Source organism: Pseudopodoces humilis, chromosome 5 (genome assembly GCF_049639895.1).
Source record: "Pseudopodoces humilis isolate 2021_Gansu_Grassland_sample_001 chromosome 5, ASM4963989v1, whole genome shotgun sequence".
NCBI lineage: Eukaryota > Metazoa > Chordata > Aves > Passeriformes > Paridae > Pseudopodoces > Pseudopodoces humilis.
The window spans coordinates 4,997,930-5,018,721 of record NC_142204.1 but is presented as its reverse complement, the minus strand read 5'-3'; the positions used below and the strand labels follow the sequence as shown (position 1 = coordinate 5,018,721).

Here is a 20,792-nt window from a genome sequence, read left to right as displayed (position 1 = left end):
CGACTTTTTGTTGTCAAAAGCTGATCTTGGCTGCCTAGCCTTTCACAGCCATATCTGGAGTTCATTCCATCTCCTACCTAAAGTATCTAGAACAGATCAAAGAACCCATGCCTTTGGAAATACTTCTTTTTCCTCTGACTGTGAGGTGAACCTGATTGAGTGGCTCATCTGGACACGTCTGCTCTGAATCCACGCGATGCTGCCTTGTAAGTGGATATCACCATCTGTATTCATGGATCATAAGAGCTGTCATGTCCTCTATGGATAAACTTATGTGTATTCAGCTTTAAAATACATTTCTTGTGGGTGTCTCATCTTGGGAGCTGTATTTAAGAGCCTGGTCTCCTGAGAGACAATGAGCTGCAGGGACCTTTCCAACATACTTCACTTTTTCCACCTGGTTGCAGGCTGACAGCAAGAATAAATAGGGAACCCATGGCTAATGTTCACAAGTTTTTTTCCTGCTAACTTTGCAATATTGTAATAGTTAAAAGCAGTCCAAATTCAGGTTGAAGTACGTGTAAATTTGACATTGTCAGATGGTGCAAAATCTCCTTCTTTCTAATGATATTCTGGTAAATGAATCTAAGCTTTTGAAAGAACAAAAAAATTAAAATAATTAGGGCATTAAGAAGTAGGCAAAGATAACTGTTCTTTACTCTTTTTACTCTTTTTGCTCTTTAAATGAGTAAAAGTATGTAAATGAGAATCAATTTATCTGAAGAATAGGTTTGATGGATTTCCCATATTCTGAACTCTTTTAAGAGAAAGTGAATTTCAACATGTACATTGTTCCTTTGCAGTAAAACCAAATTAATTAAATAAGAAGTCAGTATTTAAATAGTAATACAGGAACATTGCACTAAAATGATCATAGAAAATAACACTTTGTTCTGTTGCAAATAGTCTTATGAAAAGGTAGAAATAAGCTGTGTTTTGATTTGCTCACTGAGTGCAAATATAGAGAGCATATAGCCTTGCTGGTAAAACAGAAAAATTGAAACTTTAAATTAAGACCCTTAGTAAGTCAATAAATGCATAACAATCACAGTAAAATGTGTAAAATTCTATCAAGCAAAATCCAATAACAAGTGCAAATATGGCAGATAAACTGATTGTCTGCAGTTAACCTGCAAGCTTCAGGTGACAATGAGAGCTTACATATATTTATGTACTTAGCAAATTTATAAATTCTTTTAGCTGTCATAATGTTTTTTAGTTCTGACTAAATGTTAGGATTCCATATATTTAATTGAGTTAATTTAATTTAGTCCTTAGCAAATCCCTTAATGTGTTTTTATACAAAAGAAGGTAATCAAGGCTTTCCATGCAAACCTTTGCATTGTGGTTGAGATGCAGAGGGCTCATACCCAAAACCTGGCAGCTCTCCGTGAGCTGTTCATGCCCTTTCAGGAGCTCAGCCATCCCTTGGTGTCTCTGCAGACCCTTCTCCAAGGCACCAAGAGGTGAAAGCTAGGAGGCTGTAGGTGCTTGGAAAAGCTGAGCCTGTGCTCTCAGGGCTTTTGTGCCCACTCCATGGTTGTTGGGTGGATGGTAAGGAGCTCCCTTGAGAGGTGCTTAGTGCAGCTCCAATGTTTAGACATTAGAGGAAAAAAAAATAAAAAGAAAGAGTGAAGGAAACAAGTTGTTCCACCTGGGAGAGGCTGGCACCGCTGGCAGGTAGGCTGCCAAAGCAGTGACAGCAGCAGAGACCTGCCTTCTTCTGCACAGCTTTTGTATCGGTGATTGTGGGAAAGTTTTGCAATCACCATAAGAAGGAAATCCAAGGTTTAAAAAGCATGTGGTGAAGTGCTCCACTTCTCAGAGCAGGCAGCTCTTTGGCTGTGACGTTGCGCTGGCTCCGAGCCTGGAAGCCTTCGGGCACAAGAAAGAAACAGCCTGACACCGCTCTGACACAACGTAAGTGCTCTCTCTGCCTCTCGCTGTCTCTCCACACCCTCCCTCCCTGCTTCTTTCCATTTGTTAGTTAGTTGGTTTGTTTGTTTAGTTGCGAGCTCCCAGTGCAGCCTTTCCACACACCTCATTTTCACTAAACTTGAAAGACTTTCTGTGAAGTGCAAAGGTACAATTCTGCAAAATCAGTATTTTTTTTTAAGGATAAGCACTGTCAGGAGCAGGGTATTTTATCCCCCTGTAAAGAAACTATCCATTGTCCCTAATTGATAAATTAAATATTTTATTATATTTTTTCTTGCTTCATTTAATTTTAAATACCACTGGTGTGATTCACTGGTTTGCCAAAGTTCAGATTCCCATAGAGTGGTTATGGAAAATGTGATTGCTTGATTATGTTTAAGAGAAGTGTTTCTACAGTTTAAGATTTTCTTTGAGTTTCAGGTAGATTATTAGTCTGGCACCATAAATAAAATTTTATATTTAAAATTAAGTATATTGAAAAGAAAACCATGTCACTGATTTAGATACTCTTTGTTTAACAGAGTCAGATGTTTCACAAAGTTAATCATCAGCACAATACAAATCAATAAAGAATGTATTTGCTTTAGAGAACTCTATCTTCCAGCTCCTATCCTGTAAAGACTGGGGTAAGTCTGACTTATCATATTTTAATTACCTATAGCTTACTTTTAAATTTATTTTATTTTAGGAGATGTTAAAGATGGTCTGAAGTAGGTTAGGTCCCTTTACAAATTTCATATCTGGCTTTGTCTGAAATATGCATTTGCTTTTCATTGTCCCCTTCTACTGGAGTAGGATTTGCAACTAAAATCCACAAAATTCAAATTAGAGTGCCTATGAGGCTTTATATCTCTTTATGAGACATTAGTGCCTATTTTCAGTCATTAGGAGTAACCTTTGGGGGATTGTTGGGTTTCTAAGCGTGTTGTCCTTTCTGGCATAGGTAGACATTTCTCAGGGAATCTGGGTCACCCTGGGCATCTTGCTTGGGAGAACTGAACCCTCCAGAGGAACTGGGTGATGTCTGTGGGTTGTCCTGCCACTTCCCTACCCTGGTGTCAAAAATCTCCCACAACACTTTTGTGGGCTCCACTCATAGGTCAGTTGGCCTCAGGGGCCTGCAGGAGGGAAGCCTTGAAAGTCCCCATGTGACTGGAACAGCGTGGCACGTTTAAGATTCCAGTGTCTTGGGGAAAAATATTACAGGCCAATTTCTTGGCATATATTCCTCTATACTCCTTTACTATATGTGCAAATGTATATTAGAGCTTACTAGCTGATTTTGGTGCTACTGCACCAGTTTTCCAACAGACAAACTTCGCAATAGTTGGTTTTTTTTTTTACTTTTTATCATTCCAGATGTTTTGGTATTAGCTGCTTTGCCCTGACCAGCTTAATCTACACCAGCCAACACATTTGACTACTTAAATCAGAGCCAACTTTCAAACTAAAAAGTTTATCAGTCTTATTAAAATATCTACATTTATCATCTGTCCTGCAGGGGGCTTGTGAAAGCTTGCCAACTTAGAGATAGTCATTATTTGTTTCTTTTAACCAGTGCTCTCTTTCCCCTTAATACATCTTTACCTACCCTGTTTTGTCCTCTGTCATCATTTGTGGTCTGATTCTACATTTATCCAGTTAATAATGTTAGTCATTCAAATGCTGACAGAATGGTAGTGTTCACTAAGAAAATCCTCAGAAATATAATAACAGAAGCCTACTGGATGGCAGCAAAGGTCCATTTAGTCTGGAACAGTGATCAAAAATGGATATCTCAGAAAGAATTGGTTCAAGTGTGGTGAAGATGTTTTTCTGACAAATTGTCCTAGCCTCCTTGAGACTTCCCTTTTCCACAAAGATTTCTAAAAACCTTCAGCGACTTACCATCTGTCTTTTCCATCTCTCCAAGAAAGTCCTGGAGTCTTTTAGAAAGTGTCACAGCTTCAGTGTCACAAATCAGGTGCGCTAGTCCTTAATTAATTACAGTAGTTACTTTGAACATTCTTTAATGCCCTTCCTGAGAAAAGCTGTCAATGTGCAGATATCTCAAGTAGTGTCTAGCCACTGTATATGTCTGAAAAACACTGGAACATGCAATTCTTATGTCTATAATAGTTAAATATAGCAATATTTTTCGAACAGGAAGACCTACATATCAGGCCTTGAGAAGGAAAACCATGGACAGACCAGTCACTGCTGGCCAGCTTAAAGAAAAATCACTGTTCCAGGAAAGCGATGGCAGTGCAGTTCCTGCCAAGACTGTGTGCCATAATTGTTCAAAGCTAAAGGTATGGAAGAGCCCTCACCACATATTTTCTCTGGAACACTTAATTGCTGTTTGAAGTCCTATCAAAATTCAGTTAGTTATGTGTGGCACTGTTTGATACTCTATGTGTTGGGAAAAATTATCAGGGCTGCATCCATCAGCCCTGGATGGAAGAGATTTGGGCAGCAGATGAGGGAGGGATTTTGCCTTTCTGCCCTGCTCTGCTGAAGCTCCACCTGCAGAGCTGCCTCCAGCTCTGGGGGCCCAGGACAGGAAGGACATGGAGCTGCTGGAGCCATCAGAGGAGGGACACCGAGGTGATCAGAGGGATGGAGCAGCTCTGCTGTGAGGAAAGGCTGGGAGAATTGGGACTGGAGAAGAGAAGGCTCAGGGGTGACCTCACTGTGGCCTTGATGTACCTGAAGGAGCCAACAAGAAAGATGAAGAGAGAATATTGACAAGGGTCTGGAGTGACAGGACAAGGGGGAATGGCTTCAAACTGACAGAGAGTAGGTTTAGATGGGATATTAGGAAGAAATTTGTTGTGAAGGAGTTGATGCCCTGGCATGGGCTGCCCCCAGGAGCTGTGGATGTCCCATCCCTGGAAGTGTCCAAGACCAGGTTGGATGGGGCTCTGAGTTACCTGGTCTAGTGGAAGGTGTCCCTGCTCATGGCACAGGGTGGGACAAGATGATCTTTAAGGTCCCTTCCAACCCAAACCATTCTGATTCTATGGTTGTGATTCCAAGCACATGGAAGTCAATAAATGTGCTCAGAAGTTAAAAAATCAGGTCACGTTTTACTAACAATTCATTTAGAGGTGTGTTATAGTCATAGTGGTAGCTGCAGATATATCTTTTTATTCATATTTTTTTAGAACAGGAAGGGAGGTAATAAGATATACCATGATGTAAGTAACAGAAATTAATAAAATTTTGCTGCAAGTTTTTCCCAAGGAAGGAAACATCTGAACCAATGTGTACTAGAAAGTTAGAAGGTGCATACCATCAATATGAATTTGCCTTTTCTTTGAAGTAGCAGGGTTTTTGGAGGCCACCCTGAAAAAGAAAGTAAAATCTATTTTAATGATAGCAATAGGAAGATTCTCCTCATAGAGAATTAGAATAAAATTTTTGTGCTTCTTGAGTGGGTTGCTCAGGCATCCAACCATAAAGCAAAAATTTACTACTTTGCAAACTCAATTGTTTTCTCTTTTCAGATATTTCTTGGAGCTCTAGCTTTTTCCTTTTTTGCCAAAGGATTTTCTGGAAGCTACATGAAGAGCATGTCCAGTCAAATCGAAAGGAGATTTGAAATCTCATCATCGATTGTTGGCATTATTGATGGCAGCTTTGAGATAGGTATATGTACTTTCTTTGAAAGTGGATTAGGTGCTTCTTTGTACACTTTCACTCCCAAAATAAATCTATTTTTTTGTGCTGGCTCTCTCTCCTCTTAATGCAGGTAACTTAATGGTGATGGTGTTGGTGAGCTACCTTGGACCAAGAGTTCATCGGCCAAAAATAATTGGTGTTGGGTGTCTCATCATGTCCGTAGGAGCTTTTTTGTCAGTGATGCCTCAGTTCCTAATGGGACGGTAAATATGGAGAGTTTTCACGTTGTGCACTAGTTGAACTTGATCATATGAAGTGTTTTTTAAGCATACATCTAAGATAAAAGCATGACAGTAGTAGTTTCTTCCAGCTATTCCAACAGGAAAATGGGTGGATTTTTTAGTATTGACTTTCTGATTTCCTCTCTGAAAGCTAACCTCTTGCCACAGGTAAGCAGGAGAGAAACCTCAGATTTTTACAGAGCTTATATATAACTAAGGATAAAGTGGGTTGAATTCTTCACCTGGGATGGATATATGTATAAATATGCATATACACATACATATACACATATATTTATATTATATGAATATATTAATATTCATATAAATATAATAAATTATAAATATATATAAATATATTTAAAGTGTGTTCCCTTTTTTATATTTAGTATTTATATTTAAGTATTATTAGTATATCTAATTATAGTAAGAACTGTAATTAGATCTTGATGGAAAAGGGTTCTTTCTCCGTGTTGGCTACTCATGATAAGCTCTGTAAAATGCTGAAAATTTTAATCTAAACTTGGGGAGAATTAAATATCTGAATACCCCATTCACATTTAAGGCATAACACATAACTGTCAGATGCAGGTCATACTTTCCAATCCTTTGACATCCTTGCACCTGCCACAAAGGTAAGAAACCCTGTTGTATGTGGACAGATGTGGATGACCTCTGCCTCTGTCATGCAGTCTAAAGAATGATCTCTGGATGCAGATTTGTTGCTCTGTAGCTCAGGAAAATATTGGAATTAGAATAATCAGAGCATTTGAAAATGGTATGAAGATACCTATTTTTTTTTAAGCAAAGCACTGGAAATGGGCTTCCCCTCCACTTTGTGTATGTGAAACAGGAATGAACAAATGTGAACACAAGGCTCAGACACGCTTCCTGCAAAGCAAAGTCCTTCATGTGTCAGTTGTATTTCACACAGTTGTTTTCCAGTTACAATTATGAAAGGATAACTGTTAGTGTGGACAACTCCTCCACGAGTGTGTCAGCTTGCTCCCCAGCATCGTCTGAGGGCCCTCCAGTCACAGATGCTACAGAAACACTCAGCACAGTGATAAATGCTGGTAAGATAAAGCTCTGATGTTGGATTCCCTTCTGCTTCTCCCTGTTGTCCACTCTTTTTTACTGGAAAGCAGTAAAACCCCTGCTAGAAAACATGATATACGTAAGCCCACCCTATAATGATTGTTAAACCCCATATTTTATGTTATTTTACTGTTGCTATAAAGCATTGCCAGAATCATGTTCACAGAAATATAAATGTTTATGGCCTGCAGGATGTGAGAAAACCACAAATTCCTATCTGTGGCTCTTTGTGTTGGTGGGGAACCTTCTACGTGGAATTGGGGAAGCACCAATTATGCCACTGGGAGTTTCATATATTGATGATTTTTCTAAAGAAGAAAACTCAGCATTTTACATAGGTAATGTACAAATGAATGATTTTTATGCTAGACATTCTGCTCTTTAACATTTCTATAGTCAAGCAAATACCCAACAAAAAATTTATCTGGATAACTTTGAGTTATACAGAGACAAAAACCCCCAAACAGTGCAAAAGATGTGTCATATTTATTTTCTAGGGATAACTCCAGGATGGTCTTTTTGCTTTCCCTGAGGAGCTTCTGTGCTGAAGAGAAGCATAATCAAATACTCATTTCCCCAAAGTGCAAAGTCATATCTGTCTTATCTGGCACATCATCTTCAGTACCACATCTTCAGAGAACCAAATTCTTCCTAATCACAATTTCACAGATAAGGGAACGATCCTTAACGTGAAGATCTGTGATGTAGTCACAATTAATTACAGTAATGTGAATTTCTTTCAGAACCTCTTACCTGACTTTTGGAATTTTACATGCAGGACACTTCCATTTGAAAGCTTTTTAAAGTCACTGATTTGCTGAAGGAAAAACAACACCTTGCCAGGTGTTGTAACAAATCCTTTCTAATTGGGGTTTTGATCTTGTTTTGACGGCACATAACCTATTGCCCAAGAGAGAGAGATTTACACCCAAGCTAATTAATGTGTTGGCAAACTGATTTAATAGCATGGGGTGTTTGTGTGGATGAGGGAGCTCAAGAATTGTGGCCTGAAGTCAATTTGGTGGAATTGAACAGAAATATAGTAAGACACGGTTTTGGGAAGAGCTCAGTATGCAATGCTACAGGGTAAGGCCACAGCCAATGTCTCCACTTGGGAATGAGGAAATCTGCAAGTTAAAGAAAATGGAATTATTGTGGAGTTAGCTGTCAAAAACAAGTATTCCACTCAGCAGTTGTCCAAAATATTTGTAATTGCCTCTGAGCTTCTGATTAAAGGTATTTGAAAAAGTTTAGCTGATTTTTTTTCTTGTGAGAATCTAATCTGGGAGAGATTGAGATGGGTTGGGGACTACTGGGCAAGTGAGATCAGAAATATAAAGTGAACGTGGAGAATAGCATGGGTTCAGCCAAAATGGAAATTGGTTTATGCAAGAGAAATAAATTATTTAGTTTATAGTTTATTAAAATATTTCCTTTTTACATTCAGAATAGCAGTTTTCAGACACTTATTCCGTTTTGGTGGACTAAACCACTTCACAAAAAAAATGAAAGTTGGAACACTTTTTTCCATAGAACAGAAATTTCTTTTCTTGGCTAACTGTAATTATTTTCAATATCTTATTTTTTTACCATCAGGCTGAATCAATTTATAATCACTGTTATTGTAATATACAAACATAAAAAAAAAGTCCTATAATAAAAAAAGTCAGTCAAGCCTTGCTGATGGATTTTGAGCATTAATCTCATTATTTGACCCTGAACAAGAAGTCTCAGCTTTGCCTCTCCTTTTTCCTTAGTCCTTTGATGTTTTGTTGAGTAAGAACATAAGGTATTTTGAGGCAGAAACAGCATTTTCTTAATTGAATGAACTAAAATAATTTTGGTAGAGTTGTGGTGACAGCAATAATACCAGGGTTGCCATGGGAAGGAACAGAAAATGTAGCATATTTGTTAAGATGTAATGATTTATTACATAAGTTCTGGGTGACAAGCTGAGCAATCATTATAGTCAGAAGAGAGTTTGCAAAACCAACTCTTAGGAGGAAAATCTCTGCAGTAGAGCACAATGGGATTTACAGAGCACAGTGCTGGATGAATTTACAGGCATTTGGTAAAGAATTCCTCCTTTTGTAGTGGAATTGCCTTGTGCATCTTCAGGGTGTCAGTTCTGCACTAGAATTCAGGAATCCAAATAACTGAGCTCTAGTTTGATCCTGTTACCTCCTCACAACTGAACTTCAACAGAACAACACAAGTGGCAAGGGAATGTGAGAACCTATGCCTGAATTATTTTTGAAGATATTTTATTTTATGTTGATTGCCAGTAGTGGTCATCAAAATCAAATCGTATTTACACATCCAGTCAGCAAAATGCAGTGCAGCTTCCTGGGTTTCTGGTATTCACAGCTTATTCATTTGCTCCTAAGGGCATCCCACCTTCTCATCTACACTGCAGCTATGCTTAGGGCAGCTTGTACCTTATATATTTGCTGCTCAGGACATTCCATAATGGCCTGTGTCCCTATCCTGCCTGCTCCTTCCTCTCATTTCCTCAGAGAGGAAGGCTTGCCTTGTCCATGTGGTGTTTTTCTCATTTTCCTTCTCTTCCAGGCCTGGTGAGATCCTCAGGCATGTTTGGGCCGACGCTGGGCTTCCTGCTTGGCTCATTCTGTGCCAGTCTCTGGGTTGACATCGGCGTTGTGGACATTGGTGAGGGACCCTGGGGTGGCACATGAAGCCACAAAGGGTCTGGGTGTAGGAACCTCCATGCCAAGAAGCAACTTCCCAGCTCACTGCCCCAAACCCAGGGGTTCTCTAGGGAGTTTTTCCTGCTCAAAAGCTGCTTTAAAATTAACATTTTAAAATCAGATGTTGTTGTGCGGTTGGAATAGCCCTATCCCCAATACACCATTTTATGCTTGCACACACTTGTTACACCCTTGCTGTGCAGCTGAGAGCAAATGATTGAATTAAAGGTCATTCCTTTGTTGAGGGAGCAGTGAAAGGCTCATGGACACTTTCAACACTTAGCAAAAAGTATGTTCTCTTAAAAGGCATGGGGCAAAGGTTAATCTCAAAATTCATTTTGTTCAAATCACTTAAAAGTCTCTAATCCCAGGGAAAAATGGATGAAATCTGGGGGAAAAGCTGTAGAGTTTGGGGATGGAGAAGGAGGGGACTCTGGGAAAGTGAGAGAGGGAAAGGTGTTTTTTTTGTGGGAGGGGTCCTTTTGCTCATTCCCCCAGAGAGTATTGGAGGATTGTGGCAAGGAAATGCCACCATGGGCTTAAATGGACACTTCCATTTTTGACTGCGTTTTGGACAGTCCCTTTTGGACTGATTCCCTTCCAGGGGTGGGCCATTCACAACTTACCAGAGGAACTGTGGCTGCCCCATCTCTAGAAGTGTCCAAGGCCAGGGTGGATGGGGCTCTGATCAACCTGGTCTAGTGGAAGGTGTCCCTGCCCATGGCAGGGGGGTTGGAGTGAGGTGATCTTAAAGGTCCTTTCCAACATAAACTATTCTCTGATTCTGTGATTTGAAACAAGCTGAATTTCAATTCTTCATATGGAACATAGATCACCTCTGTTCTGTTTTTTTAATTTTATATATGAGGATATACAGTGATGTATAGTAATCTATAATAGTTGCTCTGCATAATATTTAACCTGTTTTCCTGTCTTTCTGTATTTTATAGATGTTATCAGCATAAATCCTAAGGACACCCGTTGGGTTGGTGCCTGGTGGCTTGGATTGCTTATCTGTGGAGCAGTCAACTTCATTGCTTCATTGCCTTTCTGGTTTTTGCCCTATTCCTTACCAAAAGAAGGAGAGAATGAAAACTTGAAGATTAGTCACTTGTCTGTTCAAGGAGATCACTGTAAAATAGACCCCCCAGCTCACCCACAGTTAAAGTTCTCAGAGGCAGTAAAAGGTGAAAGATTATTGCCCAAATGTTTGCATATAAATTCTGTCTCATGGATTCATTGTGAGCTGAGCATGGACTCACACAACCTTCAGCAAAATGCACGTTTCTGCAGTGAAAATTATCGACAAAAATGTCTTTGATTTGTACTATTATAATTACATGCTTCTATGATTATGAAGAGAGAGTGGGGAAAACATCCCATCCCTAATTAATGACCAATCCATAGTGGGCAGGCTACTGTTCCACTGAGGCAAATGTTTGGGAAGGAAACATGGAGCTCATTACATGTTGGAGGGACTTCACTGGATTTGTGGCTCCTGTGTAGGAGCTCAGAATTTATCTCATATAGGTGATACCAGATCCAACCAGCCATTGCTTTTATTTTTATATTTTTGTTATTAGACCCAAGGTTTTGTTTGTGTGTATGTGCACACCTACAGCAGATGTGTTTTGAGCTCTCACCTTTAGGCAGCTGTGCCAAGAGCCAGACTACAGTCTAAATGCAGGTGTTCATGTTCACTTTATTTCAATGGATTTTCATACTTGAATCAAGGGTTCCAGAAATGATTCCAGCCTTTTTTGGGGCCAGGTGCTTCTGTTCTCTAAACATCACCCTCATGTGGGGTTCTTGTGTGCTCGGTGAAGGCTCCTGCTTTAGGAACCAAATTTTACACTTGGTGGAGGGTCTTAACTCTCTGTCCAGTCATTGTTGTGAGCCATGGAGAGGAGCCCTGTGCCACACACAGGATAAGCCAGGATCCCTGATTCCCAGCTCAGAATTCACTGTGCTGTTTGGATCTGCTCCTCCTGTAAGGAATGTGCTGGCAACGAGGAGAACTCTCACTTGAGCAAGAATGTGTTTTGATAGGCACAGAATTATAAGCTGCAATGCAGCCAGTAATTAAATCAAAGTCAATTTTACTATCTAAGGGATGCCAAAACAACTCTTCTCTGTGTTTAGCAGGGTGTATAGCATATACCTCTCCATTGCAGATTTCTTGCCAGCACTCAGGAAACTGTTTGGAAATCCAATTTTTGCTGTGTTCATCTTCCTCACTATTCTGCAGTACAATTCCCTTGTTGGGATAATAACCTATGAGACAAAGTTTATGGAGCAGCAATTTAATGTATCAGTGGCAAAAGCCATCTTTCTAATTGGTAGGTACCTGACTTCTCAAATTCCAGTCTAAAAAAGAAACCTTTTATTTGTTATTTTGCCTTCTTTTTTGGAAGCTTATGTGAACTTATTTTGGTTAAAAAGAAAGCATGTAGTGGTTTCCTAATTTTCTTACTATATTTTGAAAATGGATTTTAGTTTTAGTGTTAATTTTCCTAGTGCCCCTAGTTCAGTGAGCTAGAGGATTATTAAAACTGGGTGGAAGTTTTTTCATAGTGAGATTTGGGTTATGTGTATGTTTTCGTGAGTAAAAACCACACATCAGACATCAGCTGCAACTAAGTAAAAAGTAATAGAAAAATAAAATTAAAATGTTTAATGAAATGTATGATTTTTTTCTTTTCAGAGTAACATTTGAACTGTTCTTTCGTTTTGATTACAAATCCAAATTTTATAAACAATAAGAAACTAAAATATAAAAGTTTGAGTCACTTCATTAATTTCAAAGCTCTTTTTCTGTTTACTAATTCCTTCATAAATAAGTACTTTGTAGTGTTCTGAAAAAAAAAAAAAAAGCTGAAATTATATTAATCTTACAGTGATTGATATGGTCTCATAATCTGGAAGGAAAACCAGGCTATGAGAGGTCATTGTAGAACTTGTATTGCATTGCTTTAATTTGAAGACACAATGCCTTTGTCAGCTACAAATGTGGAAAGAACTTTACTTTTTCCTATATTTTTTTTTTCTGAATGCTGAGAAAGTTTTACAGGAATGACCAAGAAAACCAACCAACCATAAAATCAGAGTAAGGCCAACGCCTTCCAATAACACCTTGTCAAACCTCTCTGTTCAGCAAGTGTGTGTAAGGGCTGGGGTTTGTGAAATACTGAACAGATTAAATCTAAATGCAAATCATCTCATAATTCACTCTCAGATCAAAATGGAATCCAGTGCACAAACAGATGCAACTTCCTTTTATATTCCATTTTGGAGACTTTTTTTGTAGCTTTCATAAAGTTTTATGTTTTATTTTATATGAAGTGAGTATGAGCTAAGACAATATAATTTACTCCAGTTTCTGACAGCCAACTGTATAGGTTTTATTATATGTACATACAAAGAACAATATAGTAAAAATGCAGTGAATGTTGAGGAATTGAGCTATTTAAAGTCATAATATGATTTGAAAAGCAAATGGGGATGTGGAATTACCAGAAGGCAATATAAATCTTAGAACCTCAAAGAATCAGCCCAAAAATAGGTATCTGATATTTTGAAAATACTAGAACTGGGTATTTATTCTAAAAGAGTCAATGCAAGTGAGAGCAGTTAACATTTTTCTCACCATCTCTTTGCAGGTGTGATACTTTTACCTGTCACAGTCCTGGGGATGTTTCTAGGAGGCTTCCTGATCAAGAAATTCAAGCTTCACGTAACTGATATGGCCAAGTTTGGGTGCATCACCTTTATAGTGGCGTATTTGCTAAACCTCTTGTACTTCACGTGCAGCTGTGAGGTGCTGCAGGTGGCTGGTCTGACAGCACCCTACTCTGGGTTTGTATCCCCTCAGGTTTGGGGTGGTTGAGCCATTTTTCACGGCTGCTTCTTTGGGAGTGGTGCACAGAAGAAAATCCTAGGTTTTGAGACAGAATTGTCAGTCTGAAGTCACACCTAACGCTGGGGATGGGAAAAAGACACCAATTTTATTTTCTGAGGTTTTTTTTTTTTAAACTGGACATTTTTGTAAATTCTCTACTTCTTTTTCCTACTGAAAATATGCCTATATGTTCTGGAAAATTGCCAAAAAAAGATGACATTTATTACAGGCAAATTAAATTTCTAGGTTAGCTTTTAAAGCTTTAATTTAAATCTAGCCTTTTTTCTGTTATGTAGGGAGTGGGATTCAAAAGAAGTGTTGGAAATGTCTCCCCCATAGGCACTGCCTCCTGAAGGGACCACATGGGGGATTACAGCCCCCTGTGGTACCTGGGGTTGCCTCTGACCCATTTCTCCTCTGGAAGGTGAAAAGTGGTCCTGGACTGTGTGCTGCTAACAGAGGTTCCCCCTCCCTTACCAGGGCCACGGGTCATACTTCCTTGGGAACCTTTTCCAGACTCCAGCAGCCTGCCACAATTGCCTACTGTATAAATTTAGCTTGGTCTGGTCCAAATTTCAAGGGATTTTAAAGGATTAAACTGAAGCCAGCAGGACTTGCTGCATTTTCAGTTCAGGCAGAAACTCAGCCCTGTGTTTTGTGAAACTGAGTCTGTGCTTAGGGAAATATCTAAGTTATCTTGGTGAACCTGATGTCCAGTTCAACTTTGAGCTCAGTTTTTGCCACTAAAATATTTCAGAGGTTTGTGCAGTGGAGATTACCCTGGCTGAGTGCAGCATCTGATACCATAGAGTGAATTAAAAATAAGCATAAACAGCAAGAGGGCATATATTGAAGGAGCATTTACAGTTTCTCCAGGAGAACTGAGTCTGGAGAATTTAGCACATGTTAGGGTTGTTTCTGCTTAAGTGGCTCATTTAGTGTTTTACCTATTTATCAATTTATATTTTGAAGACAAGCAACAATCTATTGAGGGCTAAATCCCGCAGTTATCTTCCCTTCCAAGAGACTTAGGGGAAATGTAGCCCACATAATGTGTGCTTTTGGCTGAGGGAAGGACGAAGGAGGAAGAAAAGGCAAGTTTTGAACATTTTTACCTTATATTGTGATTGACTTCACAGCAAGGATGATTTGTAGATGGTGGGCTCCTAACACTTTCCTAATATGTGCTTGGAGTGTCCTGATACAGTGAGGAAAATGTCAAGTATGTCTTGCTGTTCTGGTTTTATGTAGTTTTACATCCCTAACTCTGTCACCTGGATATGGTATGATATCCTACCACTGAGGAAAAAAATAGTCTTTTCTTGGGCCATGTCTCTGTGATAACAGATTCTAGGTATGATTTACTTTTTCTTGGGGTGAGTTGTCAAATGCAAAAGTAGTTCCAGATATTCCCACTCAGCCTTTTCATTTCCATGCCTTTTCAGTGACAGCCCATAGATATGTAAATGCTTGATGAAAAATCCCAAGAGAACTTTGTTCTAGCTGAAATCACCTTAGTGTCCATATGACAACTTCACAGTGCTTTGTGAAGCAGATTTGGTAGCAGATTCATTTTGATTGCTTCACTTTCTCCATGTTTTTCCTGCCTACTTCCTAATTCTTTATTTTTAATTTTTTTTTTTTTTTACTATATAATTCCACTAAATAATTCCTTAATTTCCTTCTGTTTTCCTCCAGAATGAAGCACCTTTCCTCCAGCAAGCACATCTACGTGGCCAGCTGCAATGCTGAGTGCAGCTGCAACGTGGACCAGTGGGACCCTGTCTGTGGGGATAATGGGATTACCTACATGACAGCCTGCTTTGCAGGGTGTAAATCATCATCTGGGACAGGAAGGAATATGGTAAATATCCAGATGGGTAGATGACTCTGCAAGAGGACAAGGAGCAATGGTTTTAAGTTAAAAAAAGGTAGCTTTAGACTAGATAGAGGGAAGACATTTTTATCAGCAGCAAAACCATTTGCAGGACTTCAAATAATCCTGTGTGAGCAAGACTATTAAAAGCACTGTTTCTGCAGAAGAGTGTGCAAATGCTTATAACTTCTCTCAGAAGCAGAATTATCTTCATTGACAATACTGAAAAAGACAAGCAGCATTATCAGGCTTATATTTAAACATTCCATCAATATTGTCTGGCTTCACTTCAGGAAAACTGGCCTTCAAACCCATGTCTCCTGCTAACTTCAAAGCCCACTATCAATCCAGCACCAAATGCTGTTTAAGCATATAATGATATATATGCATGAGTGCATATTTGGTCCACACCTCTATTTTTTCATGTTGTTGTTGTTGCACATCTTCTTCATGGGATCCCTGAGCAGAATGGCTGGATAGCAGTTCACACATCTGATTCTTTTAGCTTTGACTAATTTTAAACACACACGGAGCACCTTCTGTTGTAGCAGTGGCATGGCTGAAACTAGAATTCCAGTTTCTTTGTATCTCTGGAGCAGCTCAGAGAGGTTGGAGCATATCAATGACCTGGCCATCAGTCTGCAGAGATGATTACAGAAGTTTTTTCAGCATCAACAACAGCCTGGCTGGTATGGGGAATGAAAAATATAGCTGCTGAGATGGTTGTTTATTGCCACTGAATTCTGAATAAATAAATTCTCATCTTCTCCTTTCAGGTGTTTCACAATTGCAGCTGTGTGGATGGACAAGGGCTCGGGCTTGGCAATTCCTCTGCAGTTTTGGGACAATGCCAAAGAGAAAGCTGTACCAAAGCCTTTCCCTATTTTTTAGCATTACAGACTGCATGTGCATTTCTTTTAGCCTTAGGAGGCACTCCTACATACATGATTATGTTTAGGTGAAATACTTTACCTTACCTTGACCGTAAAGCTTGGGGAAAGAGAAACAGAAAATGATACCTAGTATTTCATTCCTGCTGTGAGGAATGGCATGTGGATCAAATTGTACCCCTGAGGATTTGTCTGTACTCTGAAATCCAGCTCTTTTCAGAGGCAGAGCAAAATATCTGTCCAGAAATTTAATTCTAATTTGATGCTGAGTAGATACTTCGGTGATGAAAGGGGGAGCATTATGCTGATCCTGAATGCTGGGTTTCAATTCTAGTGATAGGGATGTTTTTACCAGGGCACTGGGCCTGAAATAAGATGCAATGTCAAGCCATAGCCAATGCTGTTCACATTGTTCTGAGAAAAACAGGTACCTTTGTTAAGCCTTGTGGCCTCACAATGTCTTCTGTGTTGGGAGAAGTCTGATACTCCCATTTTTATGGTCAGCTGAGAGGAGCAGAATTATAGCAGGAATACTTCTTTTTAAAATTTTCATTCCTTCAGTTGGAAAGCAGCACCACTATTTTATGTCTGCCATGTGTAAGTGTCTTTATCCTCCTGCTCATGTGTTGAATCACAATCACAATGGCCAGTGCCCATGGCTAAATAACTTGGCTAAGCTGCTGATTTCCTGCAGTATTTCTGAGCATAAAGCATGCCTGGGTTGTGGACAAGGCTCACTTTCCTGGCCACTTTTCAGAACCCTGATATGTATAATGAGAAGCCTTTGATATTGATGCTGAAGACACTACATACTGGTGTATGAACTCCAGTTCAGGGAGCAGGCTGGGCACAGCAAGGCTCCCTCCTGTCCCTGTGCCAGCTCAGTACTCCCCTCTGGTTTTTGTCAATTCTTCCAGCTCACCTGATGGATACAGGCTGCTTTCCACTGGTAGGAGTGAGGTGCTTTTATAGCCAGGAAACTCACATTTGCTGTCTCTCTGTAAAATGCTAGTGGCAGAGGTGGGTTTAATCTAACAAGGACTGCACACCCTTGTTCCCTCTGGTCATCAGTGCAGCCCCTCATAAAGCCAGGCTTGGAGCTTAACTTATGGACATGAACTGCCTTATTTTGGTTGGTTCACTTTAATGTCCCTGTGCATTGTCTCCCAAAAGTATTTACAACCTGTTTTCCATTGGTTCAAGATGAATTTCTGTAGATTCTTCCATTTATTTCAATGAGTGTTCCTCTGTGGAAGGAGACTCTACATCTGAATTTAACTTTGGTGGATGTTTTCAGTCAGGGTTTGAGTGGGCTGTGCTGGGTAAGCCAGAATACTCTTGCAGTGGGGCATGTGCAGATGTTCACAGAATGACTGTGGCTACATTACTCTGTTCCTCACCATGCTGTTTTGGTTTCCATTCCAGATCTGTTTCACCAGACCTGAAATCCTTTGCTGTTGGGATAGAAACTTTGGGTGGTAGAGTACTAGGTAAGACTTCATTGCTTTGTGATTTTCAAGTGGGTGGTCAAAGAAGCCAGAGAAGTAGACCAAAGTTAGCCATTGCAATGCCCTTGCTCCAGAGAACAAAATAAATTTTCCAAAATATTTCTTTGTAAGCAGACTATACATTTCAAAAAGTTTGGAAGAGCTTGCTGCATATTTCCTGGTATGTATTTACATGTTATGATTATGTCTTCAGATTTTTTCTCTACACTGGAAATAAATTAGACAAAGGAAGAAAATTTCATTTCACTTTTGAGGCTTTTTTTGGTTTTTTTTCGTTTAATTGTGGACACAACTACCTGAGTTTGATCAGTTTGCATATCCTTAACACCCATCCTCCCTTTTGCTGACCATTATTTAAAGCTCCCATGTACTTTGCCTATTATTTTTTTTCTTGGGTTTATCTGCAATAAGCAATCATTTAAGTATTGAGACACATAGTCTGCCCTGCCTGAAGCAAACCTTGCCTCATCTTCCTTGTTTGCTGATTTTGAAATCTCTGCCTTGCAGACAATCCCAAATAGTCGTGTGGATCTCTTTTCCAGTCTCTGTATTATAGCTGAACACTGCAGAGAATCAATCTTCTACTTTTATAAGACAGTTATCATCACAAAATTGCACACTCTCTCAAAAAGCTTACTGATGATATTAAAACATATCTGTTTAAAAGAAATTCTTTCAGTACTATATAAATAATACACTTATTACCCAGTTTCTGTGGAGCAAGTGCTTAATTTCATTATGCTTTGCACTGCACTAATTACCTTTTAATGGCAAACTGTTGTGTAAGACCTGAATAGATACATCAATATACATAAATATTAATATGTCATGGCATGCAATTCCACACCAGGGATTACAAAAGAAATGTTAGTTATATTATTTCTTTAAACAATGGTAGTTAAACTTCTAATAAAAATACCATTAAAGGGAATTGCTAACATTTTCCTTGCTGGATGTTATTAAGCTGTAATTGTCCATCGTTTCAACTCCCTTTAAGTACTTGCATAAATATTTTCACAAATCTCTTCATCTCAAAGCTGGAACTGGATGTTTAGTCCCATTCTATGCAGGCACAATTAAAAAAGCCTGGAGGTTCACTTCCTCATTTCTTTATGTGACTTTAAATGATGAGCTCTCCATGTCTGAGATCATGTAATGAGAATTTTCTTTGCAGGAGGACTTCCAGCCCCTATTTATTTTGGTGCCTTGATAGATGAGACCTGCTTGAAATGGGGGACAAAAAGCTGTGGGGGATCTGGATCCTGCCGAGTGTACGACACAAAAGAGTTCAGGTAATCCTCATTAGGGTTTGGGAGTCTGGGCAGTGAGGACCAAGGTGGACTTTTCTCTTGTCAACTATCTGCAGACTGATTAGGGTCTAACAGCACCACAGCTCCTTACTTTGACTAAACTTTAACAGGTAAATAAGTCAATTTTTATTCAATCTGACATCTAAAATTGCAGGGCGCTGCCTTAAGTCACAAGAATTAGTTCTTTTGTTGCAGCCTGCACTGAATAATAAAATAAGTGCCCTGAGTAACTCGGTGACACTTTGTGGGATGCTGAAAAGTATTGTACAAGGCATCTCACGAAATCCACGTGGACTTTGTAGGACACCAATGGCTGGAGAGCTGTGGCCAGGAGCACTGAGTGTGCCAGTGAGGATCTGGGGAAGGACAGGAACAATAGGCAAAAAGCCCCAGCTAGTGCAGCTCTTCTTTTGTCAGACCTAAAATAGAGTCTCCTGAATTGCAGCACACTCCAGACATTTCTGCTGTAAGTCTAAGACCTGATTAGAGCCTGTCTGGGGCTAAATATCATGAGGTCATTTGCTCTCTGCCTGCTATTTCTTATTTTAAAATGTGAAGCAATACCTGGCTGAGAATAGATGGTTTTGTCAAACTGCTCTTTATGTCTTACTTGGTTCCATACAGAATTGAAAAGTTTTATTAATATAAATGTATTTTGTCCCTCTTTTCCCCCTAGGAATGTCTATCTTGGCCTCATTGCAGGACTACGGACAGGATGCTGTCTCTTGTACATAGTGCTCTTTGTTTTAATTATGAAACGCTTCAAATCAGATGGAAAAGAGATGACAGATATTAAAAATGCAGAAAGATCAACCAGCAAAGAATTAGATACTGCCAGCAAAAGAGAAATTCTTCCTGGTTCAAGAACCTCAGAAGAGAGTGAAGAAACTTACATGTGAAAAAGAAACAAGGCCTTCTGTAACTTTGCCTATGCTTCAGTTTTTCTGAGCACAAAAGGAGTCTAATTACTGGCTTCAACAACTAGTTTACATTTTGGGAGTTCAAAAAGTATTTTTGAACATTGGCTTTTTATTTGCTTTACCCAATCTTCTTCCTTTTCTCATATGAAACAACAATAAGGGGAAAAGGTGTTCAAAATTTTGGGGAAGTCTCCCATCTTCTTGCTCTCAGTCCCTTTCTAAACCAACAGTAGGACAAGCCAAAATTTTTCAAGTGTCACAAATGTGATTATGATTGAAAAAATAAGAAGAAGAAATCCCCAATAAGCTGCTTTGACATTTTTCACTGAGTTTATTTCAAGTCCTCTTGCTCTGTGTTTAGTCCTGCAGCTCTACATGGCCAACCAGCTCCCACTTGGGCCTCTCTGGTGTTCTTTGCTGTGGGTTCACGACCAGAGCTCGTTGTTGCAGACTTGGTCCCCTGTGCCATGGCCAGGTGAGGCCCTTGGGGCAGCCCCAGAGCTCAAACTGAACTACAGCTCTGGGCTTTGGCTTCAAGGTGTTAACCAGTCAAAGTGGAAAGCAAGTGAAGAAAGTGGTGTATTAATTTTTCAGCACATCTCAATAATGGGTTTGAGAAACATTACTCTGAACTGATGCAATAAAGTGATAGGTGTTTCAGTTTCTTTGATTTTTATTTTTAATTTTTTTTTGTGTTTTCATGGAAGGAAGGGAGATAATTTTTATCCTGAGAATCACTGTATTTGTACCACATATATTTAA

At 39.3% G+C, this 20,792-nt stretch overlaps 1 protein-coding gene across 5 annotated transcripts; it reads left to right on the top strand.

Moving 5' to 3' along the window:
- The first annotated feature begins 188 nt into the window (after nucleotides 1–188).
- LOC102108944 (solute carrier organic anion transporter family member 1C1) lies at nucleotides 189–20,693 on the top strand. Of its 5 annotated transcripts, none has more exons than XM_088055918.1 (16): nucleotides 189–206; nucleotides 2,460–2,564; nucleotides 4,084–4,229; nucleotides 5,427–5,568; nucleotides 5,672–5,804; nucleotides 6,768–6,898; nucleotides 7,112–7,258; nucleotides 9,492–9,590; nucleotides 10,579–10,815; nucleotides 11,803–11,967; nucleotides 13,288–13,483; nucleotides 15,225–15,390; nucleotides 16,179–16,360; nucleotides 17,718–17,782; nucleotides 18,975–19,092; nucleotides 19,787–20,693. In XM_088055918.1, the coding sequence occupies exons 3-16, from the start codon at nucleotides 4,119–4,121 to the stop codon at nucleotides 20,007–20,009; spliced, it is 2,115 nt and encodes a 704-aa protein (XP_087912044.1). In that variant the 5' UTR covers nucleotides 189–206; nucleotides 2,460–2,564; nucleotides 4,084–4,118; the 3' UTR covers nucleotides 20,010–20,693. The 5 variants fall into 5 exon arrangements, with proteins under 5 accessions (XP_087912044.1, XP_014111572.1, XP_014111574.1 ...); XM_014256097.2 differs by lacking the exon at nucleotides 189–206 and adding an exon at nucleotides 1,838–1,920; XM_088055917.1 differs by lacking the exon at nucleotides 189–206 and adding an exon at nucleotides 1,967–2,083.
- The last annotated feature ends 99 nt before the right edge of the window (nucleotides 20,694–20,792 follow it).

Coding starts and splice junctions, on each gene's coding strand:
- LOC102108944 (XM_088055918.1), top strand. CDS start 4,119: ATGGACAGACCAGTCACTGCTGGCCAGCTTAAAGAAAAATCACTGTTC. Junction 10,816..11,802: donor GTTCTCAGAGGCAGTAAAAG/GTGAAAGATTAT, acceptor TCTCCATTGCAG/ATTTCTTGCCAGCACTCAGG. Junction 13,484..15,224: donor CTGACAGCACCCTACTCTGG/GTTTGTATCCCC, acceptor GTTTTCCTCCAG/AATGAAGCACCTTTCCTCCA.